Raw genomic sequence first — 22,189 nt, forward strand, 5'->3', positions numbered from 1 at the left:
TTCTTAGTACAACAAGAACCGACAATACTGCAAGTGAAAGGGCGACCTGAAACTCACACAACACATGATTCATAGTCATTACTGTCACCAAGCTACAGCGGACGATGAAAAATCAATTTAAATCCCCCGAAGCAACAAACACAATGAAACTAAGTAACTGAAGTGAAAAATGATACATTGTAGAGTCAATACATACAAATAAAACATACGGAACACCAATGTGTCAGAAACAGAAAAACAGACAACACTTTGTCAGAATTGAAAAAATTTCCAAGTACCTTATCATTATATAACTGTAGCACTAAGGGGTCTGTGAATACGGCCGATGGGTTTAAACAGAGCCTGATTCACTGTTTAATCGTGTTTAACATAGAAGAGAACCATAAGACTGTTGGATCACTCACATATGACACAACTTTTGAAATGTATTAGTCCATACTTGAAGACATCCATAGTTCATTTAATGTCGCTGAAGAGAAGAAGCTTCTACTTTATGTACATTTTTTTTGAAACCACAATCTACTAGTGCTTCTCAAGTTGTCGTACTGTTTTGTACAGATATTGGACATTGGCGAAATTGGCAGCGCAAGTTATGGATCCGTCGCTGAATTATCCCCAAATCTACAAGGCTCTTAGTACTGATGTTAAGAAGTACTGTTTGTTTATATTGCAATAAAATTTTGTTCAAAGAAAATTAAACGAGATAAATATGTGTGACCAACAGGCTAATGACTTTGGTAACAAAAATATACCTTACCGTTAATTTCTTCGTTCAACCAGCTTGTGTAGCGAAAAGTTTGGCTGTCCAAGAGTGTCATGAATTAGCGGCAGTTTTTTTACTGGGCAAAGCAAGGTAGGTTCATTTTTTTCTCTTTCAGAAACAATTACTCAACTGGTACATACTTATCTTTGCTTAGTCCATTTATCGAATGTCTGATAAATTTTTTTACCTTCAGATAATAAAGTTCGACTATAATCCTTTATACTTTTTCAGGTCACAATAGACATTTGAGTTTGGCCGTTGGGTTGTTCACCTTGTTGATAAATTCTCTACTCAGGGAAAGGAGTTTTACGTTCGTTAGACTATAAAGAATGTCAATAGTCAGCTGACAAAGAATTTGTGAACTTTTCTAGAGTGTCCTCATAAATCCTCATTTTCGGACGACCAGAAAAATTAGGACATATCAGATGCGGATTTGTTACTAATGAGTTTTTAAAAAAAAATCCGATCATGTCGCCTCCGGTCCTTCTATTTGACAATGTAAATAGGCTTAGTTTAGTCACTCGAGGATCAGACGACATCTTCTTGACTTAATAGCAACATTCCACTCGGTAAATCGAGAGAATGATTGACAGTGTTCGTTGTTGAAAGGCATACCTCAGAAATACATAAACCTTGTGGTGGCTCTTCATCCGAACACTACCAGTCGAGTCAGAGCTTATGGCGAACTGTCATCTGTCATGCTTTCTGGCAAGGCTTCCCACTAACCCTGTTTTTGTTAAATTTCATCATAGACGTACTACTTGAATTGATCTATCAAGAGGTCCACTTATCGACTCAGAATGTGCAGATGATATAGTCCTGTTTGATGAAGATGCCAATAAAATGCAGTCTTTCGGTAGCACTGAACAACAATGCCAAGGTGTTCGGGATGCGTTTCTTCCCCCTCTAAATGCAAGTTGTTACTTCGAAACTGGCCTACATCAACACCTGAACTAAGGATAGGAAGTGAAGCAATCGAATGGGTCTACAACTTCACTTATCTTGTAAATCTTATCATCCCTGGTGGGTTAGTATCTGACGAAATCTCTGAATGGATTCAGAAAACTCGTTCAGCTTTTGCTAATTTACGTCATCTATGTCGAAAGCAAGATATCAGTCCATCAATTAAACGACGAGTATACTTCACGGTATTTCGTTCTGTCCTACTTTATGGCTGCGAAACGTGGTCATTAAGAGTAGGAGATACTCGTAAGTTACTAGTATTCGATCACAGATATCTTGAAAATATTGCTCGCATCTGCTGGGATCATCGGGTAAGTAATAGTGAGGTTGGAAGCAGGGTACTAGGGAATTGTGGTGGTAAATCAGATGATGAGATTGTAAATCTTCATCGACTCAGATGGTTAGGCCACGTTTTACTCATGCCAAGATTGTATTCCACAAAGCAGTTGACAAACATTAGGAGATGCAGTCCCATGGTAGCCGGTGCACAACAAAATGTTCATATGCTATTTGTTCCCTCAGGATGCACTATTGATTTGGAATCAGAGTTTTCCAACTTACCTTGATGGATCTACTAACTCAGTGTAAGCCCCTGCAAGACATTCTCATTTCGTCTTCTCAATTTCTTAAACAAAACCCTCGTTGAGAGAAGGCAGTGAGTAGGACTTCGCTGACAGTGGCTATATCGGCATGGCCATTTGATAAAATTTCGAGAGTGAAAGTGAGCTCTCCACACCCTCGACTGTACCAGGGCATTTGGGGGCCATGAAGGAAACAAGCAAAATCGCGTGTTTCTGAGAATATTTTGGAAACATATCTATGATCAACTCAGTCGAGGATATTAGAACACTAGGGTCAGTACAACTGGCTCACAGCTATCCTACTGTTACTTACTGTCTCCAAACAACTCGAACGATAATTTGACACAAATCTCGCGATCCCTACGGAGGCTGCAATGCCCATGCGTAACCTGAAGCGAGGGATGACCTTAGCACTACCTTCTAAGGCCCCTAGTGGCGGTGTCCAAGTTAAGTCGTTTGAGAGCTGGACGTAATCCCATATTATTGGTCTTAATCTCTGATCATTACAGTTTATACAAAAGTAAATCGGTCCTCTTGTTAATAACCGCGTAATAGTCAGTTCACTTAATATATTGTCCAAAATATCGGGTTCTCTAATCGTCTGACACTTATCTGGTGTTCGTGGCCAACAAACTAATGAAAACCAAGTAGGTTTCAGACCTGGACATAGATGTATTGACCAAGTGTTAGACTACATACATCACGTTTTCTCACCGATTTTCAGGTAGTTTTCAGTGTTAAATTTTAAGAATTTGCAAAAGATGTGCCAATGACGTGTTGTACATCGTTCTGTGATATCTGTTTATCTATTTTGTCATAAAATGTTTGATATGGAGTTAGTTCAATGTAACTAGTGCTCGTTCGATGTTATCTGGTACTTAAGTTGTAAAATTTTCTCGAACTACTAGCTGCTTTGCTTATCATTGATTATTAAAATGCAAGCCTCTTTTCCGTCCAAAAATCCAATGCTTTATGAAATAATTGGATCTTTAATTATACATATTTTATCTATTACCAAAGATCCTTTATCTAGTGTGTATCATGCTCTTGTAAGTTACATACCCTCAATAATTATTGAATGATTTCATTTTTTAATTTGCGAAATAATTAAGCTCATCTATATTGATTGTTCTGTTTAAACTGTCATTTATAAGCTAACTCATTCGAACTGTAACTCTAAATTTGATAACAATCAAAGATTATTTGGTTCGTCTAACAAGATCGTATTACGGCCTTGCTTTAAATACATAGGACTAACACGAATGTTATATGATTGCAATAAAAAGATCAATATAGGTGTACCTATACACAAAGTCAAAGTCTAGGTCGAACAAAAAGCTTATAAACTACGAAATAAAATTAATGGTTGACATAACAGAATGGTCTTGGTTAAATAACCACTGAAAACTAGGAAATGCTGAACAGCTGCTTACAGGACTTCTCGTCAATGAGCATTCAAGACCCCAACCACAGAAATCGAACCCAGGAACTTCGGTTTCTCATACAAATACTAAGCCACTAGACCTTCAAGATGGCGTCCAACGTTACAGATGTTTAACTTCAAGTAATTCATAAGATCACCCAACCGTCTTCCTATACTCGATCTCTAGTGGCGGGATCGTGGATGCACACTACTGAAGAGTACGATACGAAAAAGAAATATCTATTCAGTGCTTCGTGGTTCTCAATGATAGTTTGCTAAGATTATTCTATGATGTTAGTAATGGATTCCGAAGAATCCCTACTAGTTTGTATTCGACCGTGAATTTTGCTTTTTTTTCTTCAGATGTGAATTTGCTGCTAAAAATGTAACTTCTGAAGCGTCAACATTATTTACAGCTGCAAAATATTTTATACAAGCTGATGATAAATTAATTTCAACTAATTCTATTAATTATGAGGATAATTTAAATTGCGCGATTCTTTGTTTGTTAAGAACAGCAAGAGTAAACTAATTCATTACATTCAATATATATATGTGCATACAATAGATCTATGAATTGAATGAACTTTTCACATTAGCAACAAATGTCTACATTTATCTGGTGGATACGTTAATGGTAATTCATTTTTTTCTGTTTTTTTTCTTTTCAACTAACTCGTTGAGAAAGGAACACTTGAAATAAATCAAGTAACCTATTGTAACTGTAGTGGCTGGCTCTATTTCAAACCCACATAGGCTATTCTAGTTTTTGAACTGATCACTCTACTCGTTCTTCTCAAGCCACATTTTTACCCTGCCACTTATTCGCTTATTAATCCCGACTTTTTTATATGATCGTATGTGCGCTAATTACTTACCCTACTCATTATGTGTCTGTAACTTATTTTTGTCTGACTATAAATATCGATTCACTCTTGGTTACATTGAGGTGCCTCACATGCCTTCTCCGATCCGTTTCGTTTTGCTCTATCCTCTTCGCTGCGTTCCCCTGATTATCTGTTTAGATCAATCAGTGTACTATATATACCTACTTAAACCTCATTGCCGTATTTGACTTATTTAATTCCGATGTTCACCAACGTGAGTTATGTCAGTAATTACATGCGAGGATTGGCGACATGTATATTTCGACAGCAATCATTCGATAACGAGCATTCGTCCGATCTAACTGGAGTCAGATTTCAAGCCATTAAATCTAATTCGATAAAAATAGAGCAAGCTCAGCAAACGAAATTTTCTTTTCGATGAAATCACTTACTTAAGCTGTATGTATGTTTTTTTTTATAGTTTGGAATATATGTCAGTCTAATGATAAATAAAAAGAATAATTACATCATAGAGTAATCTGAGGTTTCAAATATTTAAGGAAGGTTGCGTAACTGTCGAGAGATTAGAGAAAAAATGTGAAAGGAATGAGAATGATTTATTTATTTATTTAAACACATAATTATTGGTACAAACAGGCACCAGATATATATGCGCCACACAAATCTCGTTTGATTTGTGTGAGGGCTGTGATACTGCCCAGGTGCCCAAACTGAAGTAGGTGGTTTTCTTAAGGGGCCACACCCGAAACCTTTGACCTGAAGGTCTGATCCACAAGGCAGTGGAGCATCGTAAGGAGATGTAGTCCCATGGCAGCCGGTGACCAAACAATTGGTTCATACGCTATTCGTTTTATACGGATCAGGAATATGAGAATTAATTATTGACTTAACAGATATGATGAAGGTACTGAATAGTAGTATAAATAATCAATTCAAAACATACTGAAAAAATGATATTAGGGGGTTATGAAAGGATAGGTAATTACATGTATTACTTTTTTTGCATGCTTAGTTCAAGCTAGAAATGATGATTTTAATTGTTAACACCTCAACAGCACATAATTTCTTTGACTTGATCTTTTAGTTCCATACTTTTTACTGTGTGGATTATTTTCAAGGATGATTCATTAGGATTAACATGGTCAAAGTTGATGAATTGCTCTTGTATTGAGCTACTGATTATTTCACATTTCCCCTCTTCTTATAAACTCATGTATAATTTATCAAATAACTGTTAAGACTATAATTTATGGACGACCTTTAAGCGATACTAAAACGACCTTAAAATTCCAACCCATTACTTACCACGATTAAATGAGGGTTATATATTAGTATGAGGAATAGGGATTAGGATTTACAGTTGAATGTTAGGGTTAGGAATTAGATTTAATGTTTTTACCATGAACTGACATCAGTTATAATACCGAAATAATATTTAACCAAATAGGTGGATGAAAAATTGCGCCAATATTTAAGATCTGCTATCTTAAATTTGATTGACTCGTCACTAAATAACTACATAGACGACTATATAGCTTACTGTATAGAAAGAAACTTTTCCTGGTTGAATTATTATTATTATTATTTATAGTTGAGATCATGAGTAAATTGAAGCTAGACCACCATGGAAAACCTGGAAGCACTGAACGGCCGTTTCGTCCTATTGTAGGACTCCTCAGTGACAGTGCGCATCCACGATCCCGCCTCGCGAGATTCCAACCCAGGACCTATCAGACTCACGCGCGAGCACTTAACCTCTAGACCACTGAGCCGGCCGGCATTCAACGATGTTAATGTCTAACTTCAAGCAATCCACGAAATTGAACAACCATTCACTAATGTCTTCAGTGAGTTGATATCTCCCAACAAACCTGGTTGAACTGCACTGGTTAGTGCTTTTCACTAGAACTTCAGGAAATACCTCATGGAGCCAGTAACTAGTGAATATATCATCATTATCAGAAGGAGGTTTTATGGAGATCTTAATAATTTTATATAGTTCAAATCATGACTCAATTCTTTTCCTCTGTTTTTTTTTCTTCCTTCCTTTCATAGAGGCGATCTAAATTTCATCAAGCTATACCATATTTAAAACGTTCTATAGAAATTGTATCAAAAGATGTTCTATTAAGTTTAGAATTATATAAACGTTTAAGTTATTGTCAATTATATATACGTAAGTTGTTGTTGCTGTGGTAACTATATATTCTTATTGAATGAATAGATGATTGGCCTGGTGCATTAACTACTTTTATATTCATACAAAATTTAGCTAAAGAAGAATTTAGTATGTTCATCAATATTCTATTTAATCCATTATTTATATATAATATTTAGCATTGAATTCATTTGATCTTTATATACAATATTGGAGTATATCTGAAATATTTCGTGTATTACTTATTCTTCTATGTATGGTATGTTCCCTTTATTCATCATCATCATCATCATCATTTATAGCCTTCATATAGATTACGTAATCCTGATTTAACTGATTATTCTTTAAAACAATATGATATCAAAGTGAATGAGGAAATAAATGAAGATTTATTAAAATCATCTACATTGAATTCGATTTACTTGGATCATAATTTATTTATCTTGTTACAGTCATTTGTGGTAAGTAAATTAAATGAATGTTTTAGTTACTAAGTAATTATTGACAATTCTTAGTATGGGGTTTTGTGGAGATTGTAGTATTTTCATAGTGAGAAGCTGTAATCAGTAGAGAACAATTCGTATCGGGTGGAGACAGTTATCTACCTTAGACAATGGATAAAGTGTTACGGACCCCAAATACCCTGGTACGGCCGAGAGTGGGGAGAGTCCACTCTTCCTCTCCAAATGCTCTCACATGACCACGCGTATATAGCCTCTGCCAAGGAAGTCCTACTCACTGCCTTCTCGTGGCATTACTGTTGTTTACGAAATTGATAGGACAAAAAGCGAATTTCTGACGCTTTAACCGGGTCAGCGGACACGAATAGTCCACTTAGGGGAGTTAGAATACCCTGATTCCAAACCAATGGTGCACATGGGCTCGAGGATCCTAAGGGAACAAATGGCTTATTAATCAATCGTTGGTCACCGGCTACTATGGGACTGCATCTCCTCACGATGCTCCACTGCCTTGTGGATCAGACCTTCAGGTCAAAAGCTCCGGGTGTGGTCCACTAAGAAAACCACCTGCTTCAGTTTGGGTACCTGGGAAGTATCACAGCCTTCACACAAATCAAACGAGATTTGTGTGGCGCATATATATCTGGTGCCTGTTTGTACCAATATTTATGTGTTTAAATAAATAAATAAATAAGTGAGACTCAAAGCCAAGTTAACGAATCTGTACATGATAATGAGTTAATAATAATCGTAAAATAATACATAATTGATTTCAATTTTCTCATTGTTTTTATTTTGTTCTCTTTGTTAGTTGGCACATCGATCAAAAGATATTATAGAATTAGAATCACTTTCAGTCATGCTTCAATCATATGTAAATTTAGAACAACGTGAATTAATCAGTTTAATTCTTCGAGAAGTAATAGTGGATACATCATGAAGAAAAACAAAATCAATAAATGTTTTCTTTCCCGCTAAACATATTCAAATGAAGCAAACCGTCTCTGTGATCTTTCAACAACAAAACTCGACGGTTGTCAAGTTTTACAGTTTGCTTCCTTGTTCTTCTAATGTATGTATATGATGTTTTTCTGCTTTACTCCAATAAAGTTGAATTATCTCAGTAAACTATTTTTCATGATATACGTTTTTCAGCAGAATTTAGACTTTTCTTTCCATCACCGATATATAGACGTAATGAAGATTGATAAATTGTCAATTCACATCACGGATTGATCTCAGCTAGATAACTAGTAAAAATCAGAAAACATTGAATAGCTGTTTTGTTGCCGTATAAAACTTCTCAAAAGTTCACACTTACAACTATTAGAGTTAACGCTATAGGGTTGTGGAGGCTGTTGATTTTCAATAACATTATGAATCGACCAATCTTAGGCCACCATTAATAACGTGGAAGTACTGGGCGGCCGTTTCGTTGTAGTATATGACTTCTCAGCAGTGCGTATCCACGACCCTGTATGCGGGAATCGAACCTAGGACCTTCGGTCACGCTCGCGAATTCTCGACATTTAGACTACTGAGCGCACTGCCGAGAAGTTTCATGCTAAAACAAAAAGGCCGTCCAGCGCTTCCGGGTTTTCACTGTTGGTATAATATTAAAGTAAGATTGGAAATATTTTGGTAACCTTTCGTTTCCTTCTCGAGTTACAACCATCTGGCTTAATTTTAAAATCCTTCTGAGTTCTCTTATCACTGTTGACAGTATAAATATTTGAATTAGCACACTTTTTCTTGAGATCTCGGCTTTTCCTACATCGAGAAGCTGTGTTTTATCTAAATAATCCACCTGAAGTCTTCTTGAAATCAGAGCAGATAAATAATTCTATAGTCTCAAAAAAGTTATTCAACAGAACTATAGGTCCTGTTGACAGAAACTCCAAGATTCACTCTTCATTAGTGACTTACACCTTAGAAGTACTAAAAAGCGTTAAGTTGCTTTATTCATCAAGATTCTTGGTATGAGCTGCGTTTGAAGTGTGAGGAGTAGTGTTACTACCAGGTTGTTTAAACTGAAGTAGGTTTAGTGGGATTAGAAATTAAAAATAATGGTTGAAGGTCGAACTTCTTAACAGTCAAAACACCTTTCCACAAGCAAACAAGAAGGATATTAGTGAAGAAAAAACAAATGAGTAGAGTATATCAACATTTTAAAAATGTAAAACAGAGTGGGAATGATTACTATGGCTAAATCAGATAAATTCTGAATAAAAAACCAACATATGGAATTGCGAGTTCGCTTAGTGAGTAAATCCCCAGTCATACTTAGGAGAATCGTGATATATAGTACGATCTAATAGCAGTGTAATAAACTAATGTAGCGAATCGTTAATTAGGAGTAATTTTATATAGTTGAGATCATGAGTCAATTGAAGCTAGACCACCATGGAAAACCTGGAAGCACTGAACGGCCGTTTCGTCCTATTGTAGGACTCCTCAGTGACAGTGCGCATCCACGATCCCGCCTCGCGAGATTCCAACCCAGGACCTATCAGACTCACGCGCGAGCACTTAACCTCTAGACCACTGAGCCGGCCGGCATTCAACGATGTTAATGTCTAACTTCAAGCAATCCACGAAATTGAACAACCATTCACTAATGTCTTCAGTGAGTTGATATCTCCCAACAAACCTGGTTGAACTGCACTGGTTAGTGCTTTTCACTAGAACTTCAGGAAATACCTCATGAAGCCAGTCACTAGTGAGCTTCGATGGACTCATAATCTCAACTATATAAAATTACTAAAATCTCCACAAAACCCCACTTCTGATAATTAGGAGTAAGACAATATTTGTTGAATAGTATAATAAAATCAAATGCCTACAGAAGTGAGCAAGTGTTTAAATGAATGTGAAGTGTCTAACGTACAGTGAGTCGTTAGGAATTGTTATGGATACTTGAATGTGCACCTTCAGCTTATTCAAATAAATCCATTAAAATCAAGGTCAGCACTTACACTGAATTCATGTTGAACTATTTTATTTACCGATATAATACGTCATTTATTTGATATAAAGGATTAGTCACATTGTTTGTGATCCGTTGACACCAGCACACAAGATAATCGTCTGAGAAGGATAGGGCACACTAAGTTACGGTATTAGATAATCGACTTACTGGACTATATCACGTAATACTCAGATACAGAATTTCCTACTGAGGGATTAAAAAACCAGACAATGGTTTATATTAACACTAAATAAACTGTCTAGACAATGAACCCTATATTATAAATAAATAATAGAAAGGAATTTACAACCTTTAACAATGCTGGGTATCGGTTTGTTTCCATTTATTGGCTAACTATGAAAACGAATATATATAAATGTATTATACTACAATGTATTCATTACAAATGGTTACTGGTGTAAGGTAATATTGATCGATAAGAATCTGTCAGCATATAGAAAGGGTTAGATAAACATGGTATTACCCGATACTCACTGAATGCGTTGTAGAAATCTCAGTAGTTCAATCGCTCCCTGATCAGATCAGTGATAATTTCTCAAAATGTTAAGCTCTATGACATGATCCTAATCTTCCAGGCGGCATCTATTCCTACAAGATAATAGATAGGCTTTACTGGTGGGTGGCAACTAGCACGATAATAGGACCAACCAACGTCTTGTTCTGACTTTCTTTAACGACCTAACATACTGAAGAACAAATAAGTTTAGAAGATAATAGTACTCGTAAGTTTCATGGACATCATTTTGACCGATCGAGAAAGGCTGAATGTTTTTACAAAGCACTACAAACATGATTTTTCTCCTCCCTTTTTTATGACCAGTCGATTCAAAACTCCGATTTCCACAACAAACATATTTGATATATAACTTAGTTTGAATGATATTTCTAATACGCCAGCACATTTTAAAGCATTGACGTATTGTGACAGCAATAAATTCAAACTGACTGACCAAGGTGGTTTCTTGCACAAATTTACACTGGTTCAAGTTTCTTACAGAAGTAAAGGAATAATAAACTAACACATGGGAAAATGACCAGAACAGACATACCGCATAAAGGTCTTGACTCCTGAACCAAAGCACTTTAAGGGAAATTTTCAACTTCTGAGTCATAAAGGTCACGATTATAGAGTCGCGTAGTTTGGTATTCATGTGGTAAATCCGAGGTTTTCTCTGTGTTTTATTTTTCATACATACCTGCAGTTTTAAATAAATTAGACTGTAGTTTATGAGACATTCCAATTGACTTCATTAATATTCTTTCATCCGATCCCAATTACAGACAACAGGATATCAGAAGTTGTATACAAATGTGTTGAAGATACGGTTTATTTCAAGCATTCATTTATGTGTAGACAAACCGTAATTGTCATAACATGTACCCGCCTATTAGATAGCATTGATTTATCGATCGAACCAATGGCATACGAAACCTGTACGAGCAGTCTAGAGCACTTGTTGAATCCTCATATGCCCAAGTTATCATTAATGTGACATTATTTAGAACATGTTTATCGCATTTAACAGAGAATCCACTAGAACTGACTAGATCGTGAGGATCGACGACATCTAATATGAGATCACAGTTCGACTCTTCTGCAATATTGTCATCAAAATTACTGGAAACATCTCTAATAGATAGTGGATCACTATGATAATAAGCGTCCATCACAACTGCACTAGGTTCTTGACTATCGTTTGATACATCTAACATATTTTCTGGTAAAACAGAATCTAGACAATTAGATTCGTCCGAAATCTCTACTTCAGAATGACGAACTTCACTCGGTGCAGCTGTATTAAATGTACTGCTCGATTTGTTCTCTGTTTCTTCATGGGCGGTTGCTGAGACAATTTCGTGAGCATTTAGCAAGACATCGTCTTTATGTGGACTGGACAATTCATTGTTTGCACGTTCTGTTTCTGTGATAACAGGATTTGAACCAACTATAGGGCATGTCTCTGAAACGGACAGTACTGGACTACTTGGCTGATCATGTATGACTGCTACTACTTCGTTTAAATCACTGATTGTCACGGATTCATGGCGGCTTTCACCGGCACATTCATTCATCCTACAATCATTTTCCAGCTCTGTTCGCAGCTTAGGAATTAATCCGTTAACATCTGTCACATCCCCAAAGCATGAGTGATTCAGCAAACTTACTTGTAATTTGCCAATGAATTCCAACTGACTCTTTTTAAAACGCTGCTCTTGTCGCTGGAATTGCAATTGATAAGAAGTGAAAGCCATTTCCTGCTTCTGTGTAAATCAGCACAGTAATGAAATATACTGTATAACTAATGACCAATGTCGTTCAAGTACACAAACAACAATTCTGAATGCTGATTGTACGAAATAATTACCTGAATTTTTGACCAATCACAGGCTGACTTTGGTTCGTTTTTTACCCCATTGCGAATTGTTATAACTTATGTGCTCGAGTGCCCTGTTTATATAGATGACGTGACGATGTCGCCAATTAGAGTATAGTGATTTCTCTTCGGGATATAACAGTAATAATAGTAAATGTATCTGATGTGGATTATTGATGTAAACTAAAATTTCTGAATTAATTGTTGAATTCATTTATATGCACAAATAAACAATGTATATAAAAGATAAGGTAGTAGATAGGCACTTACCTGAAAGCATGAGTCAATTGAAGCTAGAACATCATGGAAAACATGGAAGCACTGGACGGCCGTTTCGTCCTATTGTGGGACTCCTCAATGGCAGTGCACATCCACAATCCCGCCTCGCGAGACTCCAACCCAGGACCTACCAGTCTCGCGCGCGAGCACATAACCGATAGACCACTGAGCCGGCATCCGATGGTGTTTATGTCTAACTTCAACCAATCCACAAAGTTGAGCAACCGTTCACCAATTGTCTTCAGTGAGTTCCTATCTCACAACAGACGTGGTTTGTCTTTTCAACTATGAAAATACTAAATCTCCACAAAAAACCCCTTCTAATTAGATTGTCTATTGTTTAGTTTGTTTAAGGGATTTAATAATTTTGTTTACATAATGCATTACTTATTTACTGACTTACGCCTGTTACTCCCTGTTATATCCTAGTGAAGAAATAAGTACGGGTAACTTCCGGGACCTATTAATGGACGATTATTCTATATATATTCTTATGGTATAACTATCGAGTAATTAGATTGTATATATCTATATTCATCTTATTATGAGCTTCATTTGACCTATGAATTATTACTGTACGACTTACTGTTCCCACATTATGTTCAGTTTATTGATTATTGTCTTCCATGTTCACAGCCACATTTGGCTTGATTTTGTACAAATATTATTTTTTTATTTTACGGTGTGATGTGGTCTGTCTGTCTGGTACATAAACCGAGTATGCTCGAAATAAATGATTCGCATAGCAGAAGCTGCAATTGGTGTTCTGGACTCAAGCGGAAGGGCTAAGTGGACAAGGGACTAATAAGGACGCTAGACTGTTCATACCAGTTGAACGTCATTGATTTGTCACAGTGTTAAGGTCGCAAAAGTCGTAATTCCATTGGTGGATAATCCACGTGATAAAACCCGGACATAAGATCAATAATGAATTGTCATACGTCCTTTGTTTATTTTGTAAAGTCATAACAAATTGGCGACGGCCTTTTTATAAAGTCACAACACTCCCAATGGAGCATAGGCCACAGACTAGCATTCTCCAACCCACTCCGCCTGTAACCTCTCCGGGGGCTATTGCCGGTCTCAAGGTCGGATAAAGAGGAAGGTTGGGCATGGGGTTAGCGACCCCATCCCATTGCTAAAAAAACGCTAACATAATGCATTAGCTTAATAGTATTCCATCTAAATCTGTTAGATAAATGATTCTCATGAATGATATTTTTTTTGTAAGTAAAGATAATATCAGTTAGATAAACTTGTTTTCATCAAACTATCTATACCAAGTGAATACATGAATTCATCACAATCAGAAAAAAACAAACAACCATTATCTTATATACTACTGAATAATATATCAAAATAAAGAATAAAGGAAGAAAGTAACACCCAAAACTAATTTACGAGAAGATTATTATATAATTGCTTAGTAATTGAATGATTAATTATATTTATTCCTTGTAAGCAAAGATGGATAGTGGCTAGCAGTCGAATCCAGTTTCATGCGCGTTTCGTCCTATTTGGGACTCGTCAGCTGGATGTACCTGCATCTCAAACTTGTTGATGGTCACTCTGGGACTCGAATCCAGTACCGTCGGCTTCAAACGCCATCGCGTTGTCCACTTAGTTATTGAATCCTAATAGCCCCTTGCTTGTACAATGGGGTAAATTTTAAATTCACTTGGTGTTGTTTACTTGTATCTTCCCATTGTTATTTAGAACTTCAATTGATCAGTCTCTTGTTGCTATATGTTAATCCTGCCTCGATATTGTCTGAAGTCACAAGCTTTATAAATAGGATGAATTGCGTGTGCTGGATCCCAATGCTATAAAGCTTTGCTTATAAAGCATGAATTTATTTTATTTCGTTGGTTCACATCAGTTGCTTACAACCGGAATTTTGTTGAAACCGTTGCTATTAGGCGTTAAGAACCTGATTTATATGTTCAAATGTAGATGGTTATTAAGCTTTCCTTGCCTTGGTGATAAAAATTCCTTTGTTGAGTCTCAAAACCTTATTTTTTGTTGCATTTATTACATCATTATCTCTTATTATTTGGTCTATCTTCCAGATTAATAATTTTATTTTGTTAACTGAGCTTTATTCATTTTATTCCTATCAGTGTTTGCAACATGTATATATCTCAATAACATTCATATGATCCAAATGGAGTCAGATCTGGGGTCACTAAAGTGATGAGCCCGATGTGATTTAAGAAAGGTGTATAAATTGCCCTGTCCAGATGCTAGAATAAGTTATGTGGGATCAAACGTGATTTATATGTACACAGAGGTCAGGTTTGAAATAGAGAATTGCTATCGCTTTAGTGGTGCACAAATTTCACATCACATAAGCCTTTACTTAAGCCAGGTCATTTTAATTTGTAGATTTTGAACAAAGATTCAAGTGATGGGATGTGACACGAGTTGACAATGAGTTCAGAGACTGGGCTTTGATCGATTTACATTCCCCTTTAGTAAACCACTCAGGATAGTGGCTGAATATTGGTTTACCAATTACACACCTTTTACGGCCAATATGGTCTGCCTCACAAGTAGACAGACAAATATATATTGAAGTGGTCCAAAACAACAGTTCAAATTTGACACTTCCCTGAATGAGTTTCTTACTGGAGAAAACAGTTCGGAGCTCTGCTGAATAGAACATAATTTTCCAGGATTCTAGAAAGTTCGTTTTTTAATATCTTAACAACCGTATCCCTCTTGAACTCAATATTGAAGAATAAAACATCAAAGTTGTAAGTGTACTTTTAACTTGATGTTTTGGTCTTAGATTACAATCAACAAACCTAAGTGTTAATCCATTCTTCAGACGTTTTCATCAGATTACATTCACCTCCTCATCAAGTGTGTCTTCAATACATATTTACCTGATTCTTGAGGTAGAGAATAGATTATGTTTGTCTATTCACTTAGCGATACTCAATTCCGAACATTCGTATACTGAACGTTCCAAGTTGAATTTCGGAATCATATACGACACTTGAATAAGGCCAACTATTTGTGATACTACTCTTTTTTTTTACTATAGACTACTTCGTCTAGATCATGATTGATAAATACGATTTTACATTTTTAGAAAATGATATCGTGGAAAAGAAAAAGATTTTCTTCACTGAAATGTCTTTACTCTTTCTAATAAATTAACAGGCTTTTATCATTTTCAAGTTTTTTCAATTGAATGACTGATTATACATGATAACTCTATACACTTGACCGTAAGATTGAAATTGCCTCATATCTGTCTTTCTTCCTGTACATGTAGTGGGCGGCCAAACCAAAACATGGCATCAGTCCTTCAAGTCACTAACTTCTAGTCTAAGCCATGATAGTAGATGCAGACTACTTGGTTGGGGTCCGTGCGACTATCGTAACCAATGGTTGGAGACTCTAAGTGACATAGCTCAGAATCGATCTCAATGGCGCATTTGTATACACTCTTTATCTTCCTTTAAACCTTGAGATTAAAATTGCTTCATATCTGTCTTTCTTCCTGTACTAAATCCTTATATACAACCTTTCTTTTCTATATTACCAGAACTAAATTAACTACTTCTATGAATCCGGTGTTCGTCTTGTTGTGCTAATGAGTGAGGTATGGCAACTTGGACCGATACATAAATGTGCCTGGTTCTACGTTTCAGCTGACTGACTATTATGTGAAAAATTTACAAATTATTTTGTCGCTAAATACTTAAAAGTTCAGACGGAATCATTTCCGTTTTTGGAATACATTCCTTTTAATCTATTATTTAAAACAAACAATAGACGAATTTACTGAACAAGTAGAAAACATAAAAAGATAAATGTACATGACTATCCAAGAAATGACTTTTATTTTCAAAAGATAAGACACATATATATAATTTAGTTTAGTAAGATAGACTTCAACTCCGACTTTAGTTGTTCTAAAGTTACTGCCGGTCTCATGTCCGGGTGAAGGAGGAGGGTTGAGCATAGGGTTAGCGACCCCATCCCGTAGAAAACTAACTTGCTAAAAAAAACGCTAACGCTAACCAGAAGACAGACTTCCTCTTTTGAGTAGGCATATAATTCCCATCTCAATATTAAAAAAACACAAAGTTCTGCGATAGGATATCTTTGTTGAGACGACTTACAAGAACTACGACGGAGCCCCCCAGAGGCTCTAAAGGAGCCGAAGAGTTTCCATCCAATCGAAACTTAATGAAGCTTTCTAGAATATCAAGGAGGCATACTGCGATTGGACAGTAGTATAACTTGCCTCTTTGTGGATTAAGTGAATTATAATGTTGATATAATAAACGCTAATTACTATAAATACCCATGATTTTCTGTACATTTTGATTCTTATCAAACAAACACTTCTTCAGCTTTTTTCTGTCTTCTGATTTATGGCTGTGGAGTTCTAAATGTTCGATTGCCATAGTTCTATACCGTATTCTCCGTTAATCAAGTAGTGAATATAACAGTCTTCTTAACGAATTTTTTTCTATATGAAATTGTTAAGAATTAATTTGGTGAATGAATATGAGCAATTTATTTTATTTAAACACATCAATATTGGTACAACGAAGCACCAGATATATATGCACTGCACAAATCTCATTTGATTTGTGTTAGAGCTGTGATACTGCCCAGGTGCCCAAACTGAGACAGGTGGTTTTCTTAGGAGGCCACAACCAAAGCCTTTAACCTAAAGGTCTAACCCATAAGGCAGTGGAGCATCATGAGGAGATTCAGTCCCATGATAGCCGGTGATCAATGATTGATTCATACGCCAATTGTTCCCTCAGGATACTGGAACTCATGTGCACCACTGGTTCGGAATCAGGGTTTCCTAACTCCCTTAGGTGAACCCTCCATTTCCACCAACCCGGTTAAAGCGCCGGATATTCGCTTTTCGTCCTCTCAATGTCGTAAACAACTTTCTGGCCACAAGAAGGCAGTGAGTAGGACTTCCCTGACAGAGGCTATATACGCGTAGCCGTGTGAGAGCATTTCGAGAGGGAGAACGGACTCTCCCCACTTTCAGCCGTACCACGGCATTTCGGGGCTATTACAATATTGAATAATAAATGTTTACCATTCTATACTATAACATGATTTATAATATTCCATAATAATATAATTGTTATTATTCATCTATAAATGTTCAAATTTTTTTTTGCATATATTATGACCTTCTATTATTATTATTATTTACACAATTTAGTTCATTAATATACTATTGATCTATAGGTAAAGTAAATTCATGCCAGAAAATAAAAAATCAAAAAAAAAAAAAATCAATATAATTTTTTCGACAATAAAAAAAAAATTATCAAATGAATCATACTCCATTTAATATCACAAATTCGATTATTATGATTATTGAAAGGTTAAATAGGGAACCAAAAATGCTAAATCGATAGATGGATAGATTGTAGGAGAAATAAAATTTTAATTAAATTATTGTATAACTGAAATTGATTGATCATTATACATTGATCGATAAAATATTGATCTAGTTAGTCCACTTTTAATGTTAATTAAACATCGATGTAGTAACTTATCCAAGTAACTTGATATTGAGTGCATTATATTGAATTTGATAGAGTTTAATTATCATTACAAAGAACTAGACAAATATGACATTATCAGAAAGGTTTTCTGTGTGGAGATTTTAGTAAATTTATAGTTGATATCATGAGTTAGTTGAAGCTAGACCATCATGGAAAACCTGGTAAAACTGTATGGTCGATTAGTCCTATTGTTGGACTCCACAACAATGCACATCCACGATCCCGCACTCGCGAGATTCGAACCCAGGACTTATCAGACTCGCGCACAAGCACTTAACTTCTAGAACCACTGAGCCGGCATTCAACGATGTTAATGTCTAACTTCAACCAATCCACGAAATTGAGCAACCACCCACCATTGTCTTCAGTGAGTTGATACCTTACAACAAACCTAGTTGAACTCCACTGGTGACTGCCTCTCAATAGAACTCCAGGAAATATCTCTTGAAGCCAGCCAATCATATGCTCACTAGTGGCTGGCTACAAGAGATATTTCCTGTAGTCTAGTGCTTCCAGGTTTTACATGGTCGTTTAGCTTCAATTGACTTATAATTTCAACTATAAAATACATTGGTTATCACCTGGTAATCGATTATAATATATTTCACTTCGACAGGAAGTCAGTAGACGGCTTAACAGCCCAGTGTTAACATCTCAGACTGTGAGACAGTGAACCAATTTCTACAACGAACGTGATTCCCTAAGACTACATGTATTTTTTGCTGATACAAACTAGTGGGATAAAGCTGAAAAGAGTTGTGTTTGTAATTAATTTTGACGAGACTGTTATCACATGGAATAAACGAACTGGTGCATAAATCTGGAGAAGTCGTAGGATAATAAATAACATGTGAATCTTAACGGTTTTTCACTTTATTCTGGCCCATCACAAATAATGACTCAAGATTGACTAGGCCTCTAACAAACCACATGACTAAACAATAACTTAGAGGCTCTTTCTTTACTTATAACCCATCACCGACAAATGTTTTGATTAGTAAAAATTCATAACATGACTAAATAAAATGACATACCAATTATTAGCTCACTTATATAAATTTGGTCCATACTGGTTAGGGAATTGTAATTACCAGAACAAGTAGGTTGGGTAGAACACCTAAGAACTTCGATCAGAGAGATAATTTCTGAACTAACTAATTCCCATCTTTCAATAGTATCATACTGAAATGTCTTTGAGTTCATATTATAGCTAAAACCTCATTAGGAATACTTTAAGATCCAGTTACTCAGTCATATGCAACGTATGAATTGACACGGACCAAGTATCTACAGTGCAAATACTCAGTATCTAGATATCATACTTGATGGCATTTTTCAGCAAAGGTAGATGTGGTACCTTCAACCACTAGATAATTTCAGAGCTAAGACTAATTTATAGACAGATGGAGAATGCTCTGATAGATAAACTCGAGTTTATTGTCTATCTTATTTCTTGCTTGTTAGAGATGATACACTAAGATTTTCTGATTAGTCTACACCACTTATTGTCTAAGTTTATAGAATAAATTATTTCTTTGATGATAACTACAACGGGAGTCGACTAACCAATATGATTTGAAAAATTCAGGCTGCCATGATACAACAGACTTAAATATTTCTCTTCGCAGGATACTACGCTTATACAATAATATGATAATGAGGCTGGTCTTGATGACGGAGTTTATAATACTGTTAAATTGAACATTCAAGCGATCCGCTAAACACAGACCCAGTTACATTATATCTGATACACGATACGCAACCAGGATTAGAGTACCAAAGTAACGCTTGACAATATTTTATTCCACACAATTAAAAGAGCAGTAGAAATCAATTAGAGAAAAGCAAATCACATATTCAATAGTCAGTAAGTTGAGCGGCTAACTGTCCACAATTAGTGACCAACCATCTTCACTCTCACTACCAAACCGCACAATCATATCTAGTGAGAGCACTAGAGCTGCAGACTCGAGAAACCCGGGTTGGTTTCCAAGTTTACCTTGGACTTGCTAACGAGATATTAATAGATCGAAATCTCCTAAAATGAAGGACCATGTAGAATGTAGCTGTACTTCTTCACTTGTAGGCTCCTTTTCACAAAGCTGTTAGAGAGATCCTATATTTTTTTACATGGCATGATAATGTTACGACTAGTGTTCTTATAAATTACCAGAATTTTCATAGTTGAAATCATGTGTCAATTGAAGCTAGAACACCATGGAAAACCTGGAAGCATTGCACGGCGGTTTCGTCCTATTATGAGACTCCTCAGCATGCGAATCCACGATCCCGCCTCGTGAGATTCAAACCCAGGACCTACCAGTCTCGCGCCAGAGCACTTAACCTCTAGACCACTGAGCCGGCCGGCATCCAACGGTGTTAATGTCTAACTTCAACCAATCCACGATGTTTGAGCAACCGTTCGCCAATTGTCTTCAGTGAGTTGATATCTACAACAGACTTGGTTGAACTCCACTGGTCACTGCTTCCCACTAGAACTCAAGGAAACATCCCTTGAAGTCAGTCACTAGTGAGCATATGATTATAGATCAGAAGGGGTTTTTCTAGAAATTTCAGAAGTTGAAGGTTAACAGTAGCTGAATTGTGCAATCACTTAGTCATAATGTATTTCAGATTCTGAGGCATGAATTTGTTTTTCTACAAGTGATCTCAAGTCCACTTATCTCAATGAGTATAATGTAATCTTGGACAAATACATTCAACCTTTACTAAACACTGAAAATTCAATCAACCAACTTACTTACGCCGGTTACTCCCCATGGATGGAATCAACCAACTACTTCACACAAAAGATATGACAAGAAAACTTTACATATACTACGAATACGATTTAAAAGTTACTTATTATTATTATTATCAACCCACCTTTTCTTTGCTATTTATACACATAGTATAAGCAAGAAAATACAATAAAATATTGTTACAAAACCATGATACTGAATACAGATTTTTTTCGAACTAATGGTTGTATTGGATCAGCCAAAATTCATGTTTATTGTGTGTGTGTGTGTGTGTGAGTGTATATATGGGAAGAGAGAAAAAAACAATGAACTTTTATTTCTTCAAATTATTGATTACAATCTCATTATTAAGAAAAAGTTTAAGAACTAGATAGATAAACAAACAAAAAAAAAAAGAAAACGAAGCCAAAAAAATAAACAAACAAACAATAAAAATAACAAGAACATTGGCTAGAAGATATTGAGAATAATAATAAAGCTAATTGAAGTATATACGTGTGTGTGTTAATGATGATAACGTCGTCATCAGCATCATCATCATCGTCATATTGAAGCAAGAAATAAACCTAAATATGAATTTATAAATAACCCATTCATACAGACAACTATTAGCACAATTACTATTCAATGGTTAGAACCCAAAAAAAAAGAAAATTGAGGAAAACAAACGGAGGAGAAGAAGAAGAAGGAGAAAGTGAAAAATGTAACTACATCACCAATTGAGAAACTTAATGTTAAATTGCACCATACTGGTTTACAACATATAAGAGAAATTAGATCAAAGAGATCAATGCATGCATACATACATACACACACATACATATGCATAATCTAAAAAATATTGCCTAAATTAACAAAACAAAAAAAACGTATAGAATGATCAATGAAAAAGAACAACAACAACACAACTATGAATGGATATCACTAATTACTACTACGTCTTTACTAGATCTGATTTACGGAAGCAAAAGCATAAACATGACATACATACATACATATACATTCAGTATGTATATAAGGGTCAAA

The 22,189-nt window shown here is 35.7% G+C and overlaps 1 protein-coding gene across 1 annotated transcript; it reads left to right on the forward strand.

The window, feature by feature from the left end:
* Window positions 1-592: 592 nt before the first annotated feature.
* Window positions 593-8,137, forward strand: Smp_125260 (F8A1-like protein; the record flags this gene model as incomplete). Its single annotated transcript, XM_018794337.1, has 10 exons — window positions 593-651; window positions 691-737; window positions 781-853; window positions 4,094-4,253; window positions 4,299-4,367; window positions 6,634-6,754; window positions 6,803-6,865; window positions 6,916-6,995; window positions 7,039-7,197; window positions 8,009-8,137. The coding sequence occupies 10 exons, from the start codon at window positions 593-595 to the stop codon at window positions 8,135-8,137; spliced, it is 960 nt and encodes a 319-aa protein (XP_018648760.1).
* Window positions 8,138-22,189: the final 14,052 nt, after the last annotated feature.

This window comes from Schistosoma mansoni, chromosome 1, assembly GCF_000237925.1.
Source record: "Schistosoma mansoni strain Puerto Rico chromosome 1, complete genome".
Lineage (NCBI taxonomy): Eukaryota > Metazoa > Platyhelminthes > Trematoda > Strigeidida > Schistosomatidae > Schistosoma > Schistosoma mansoni.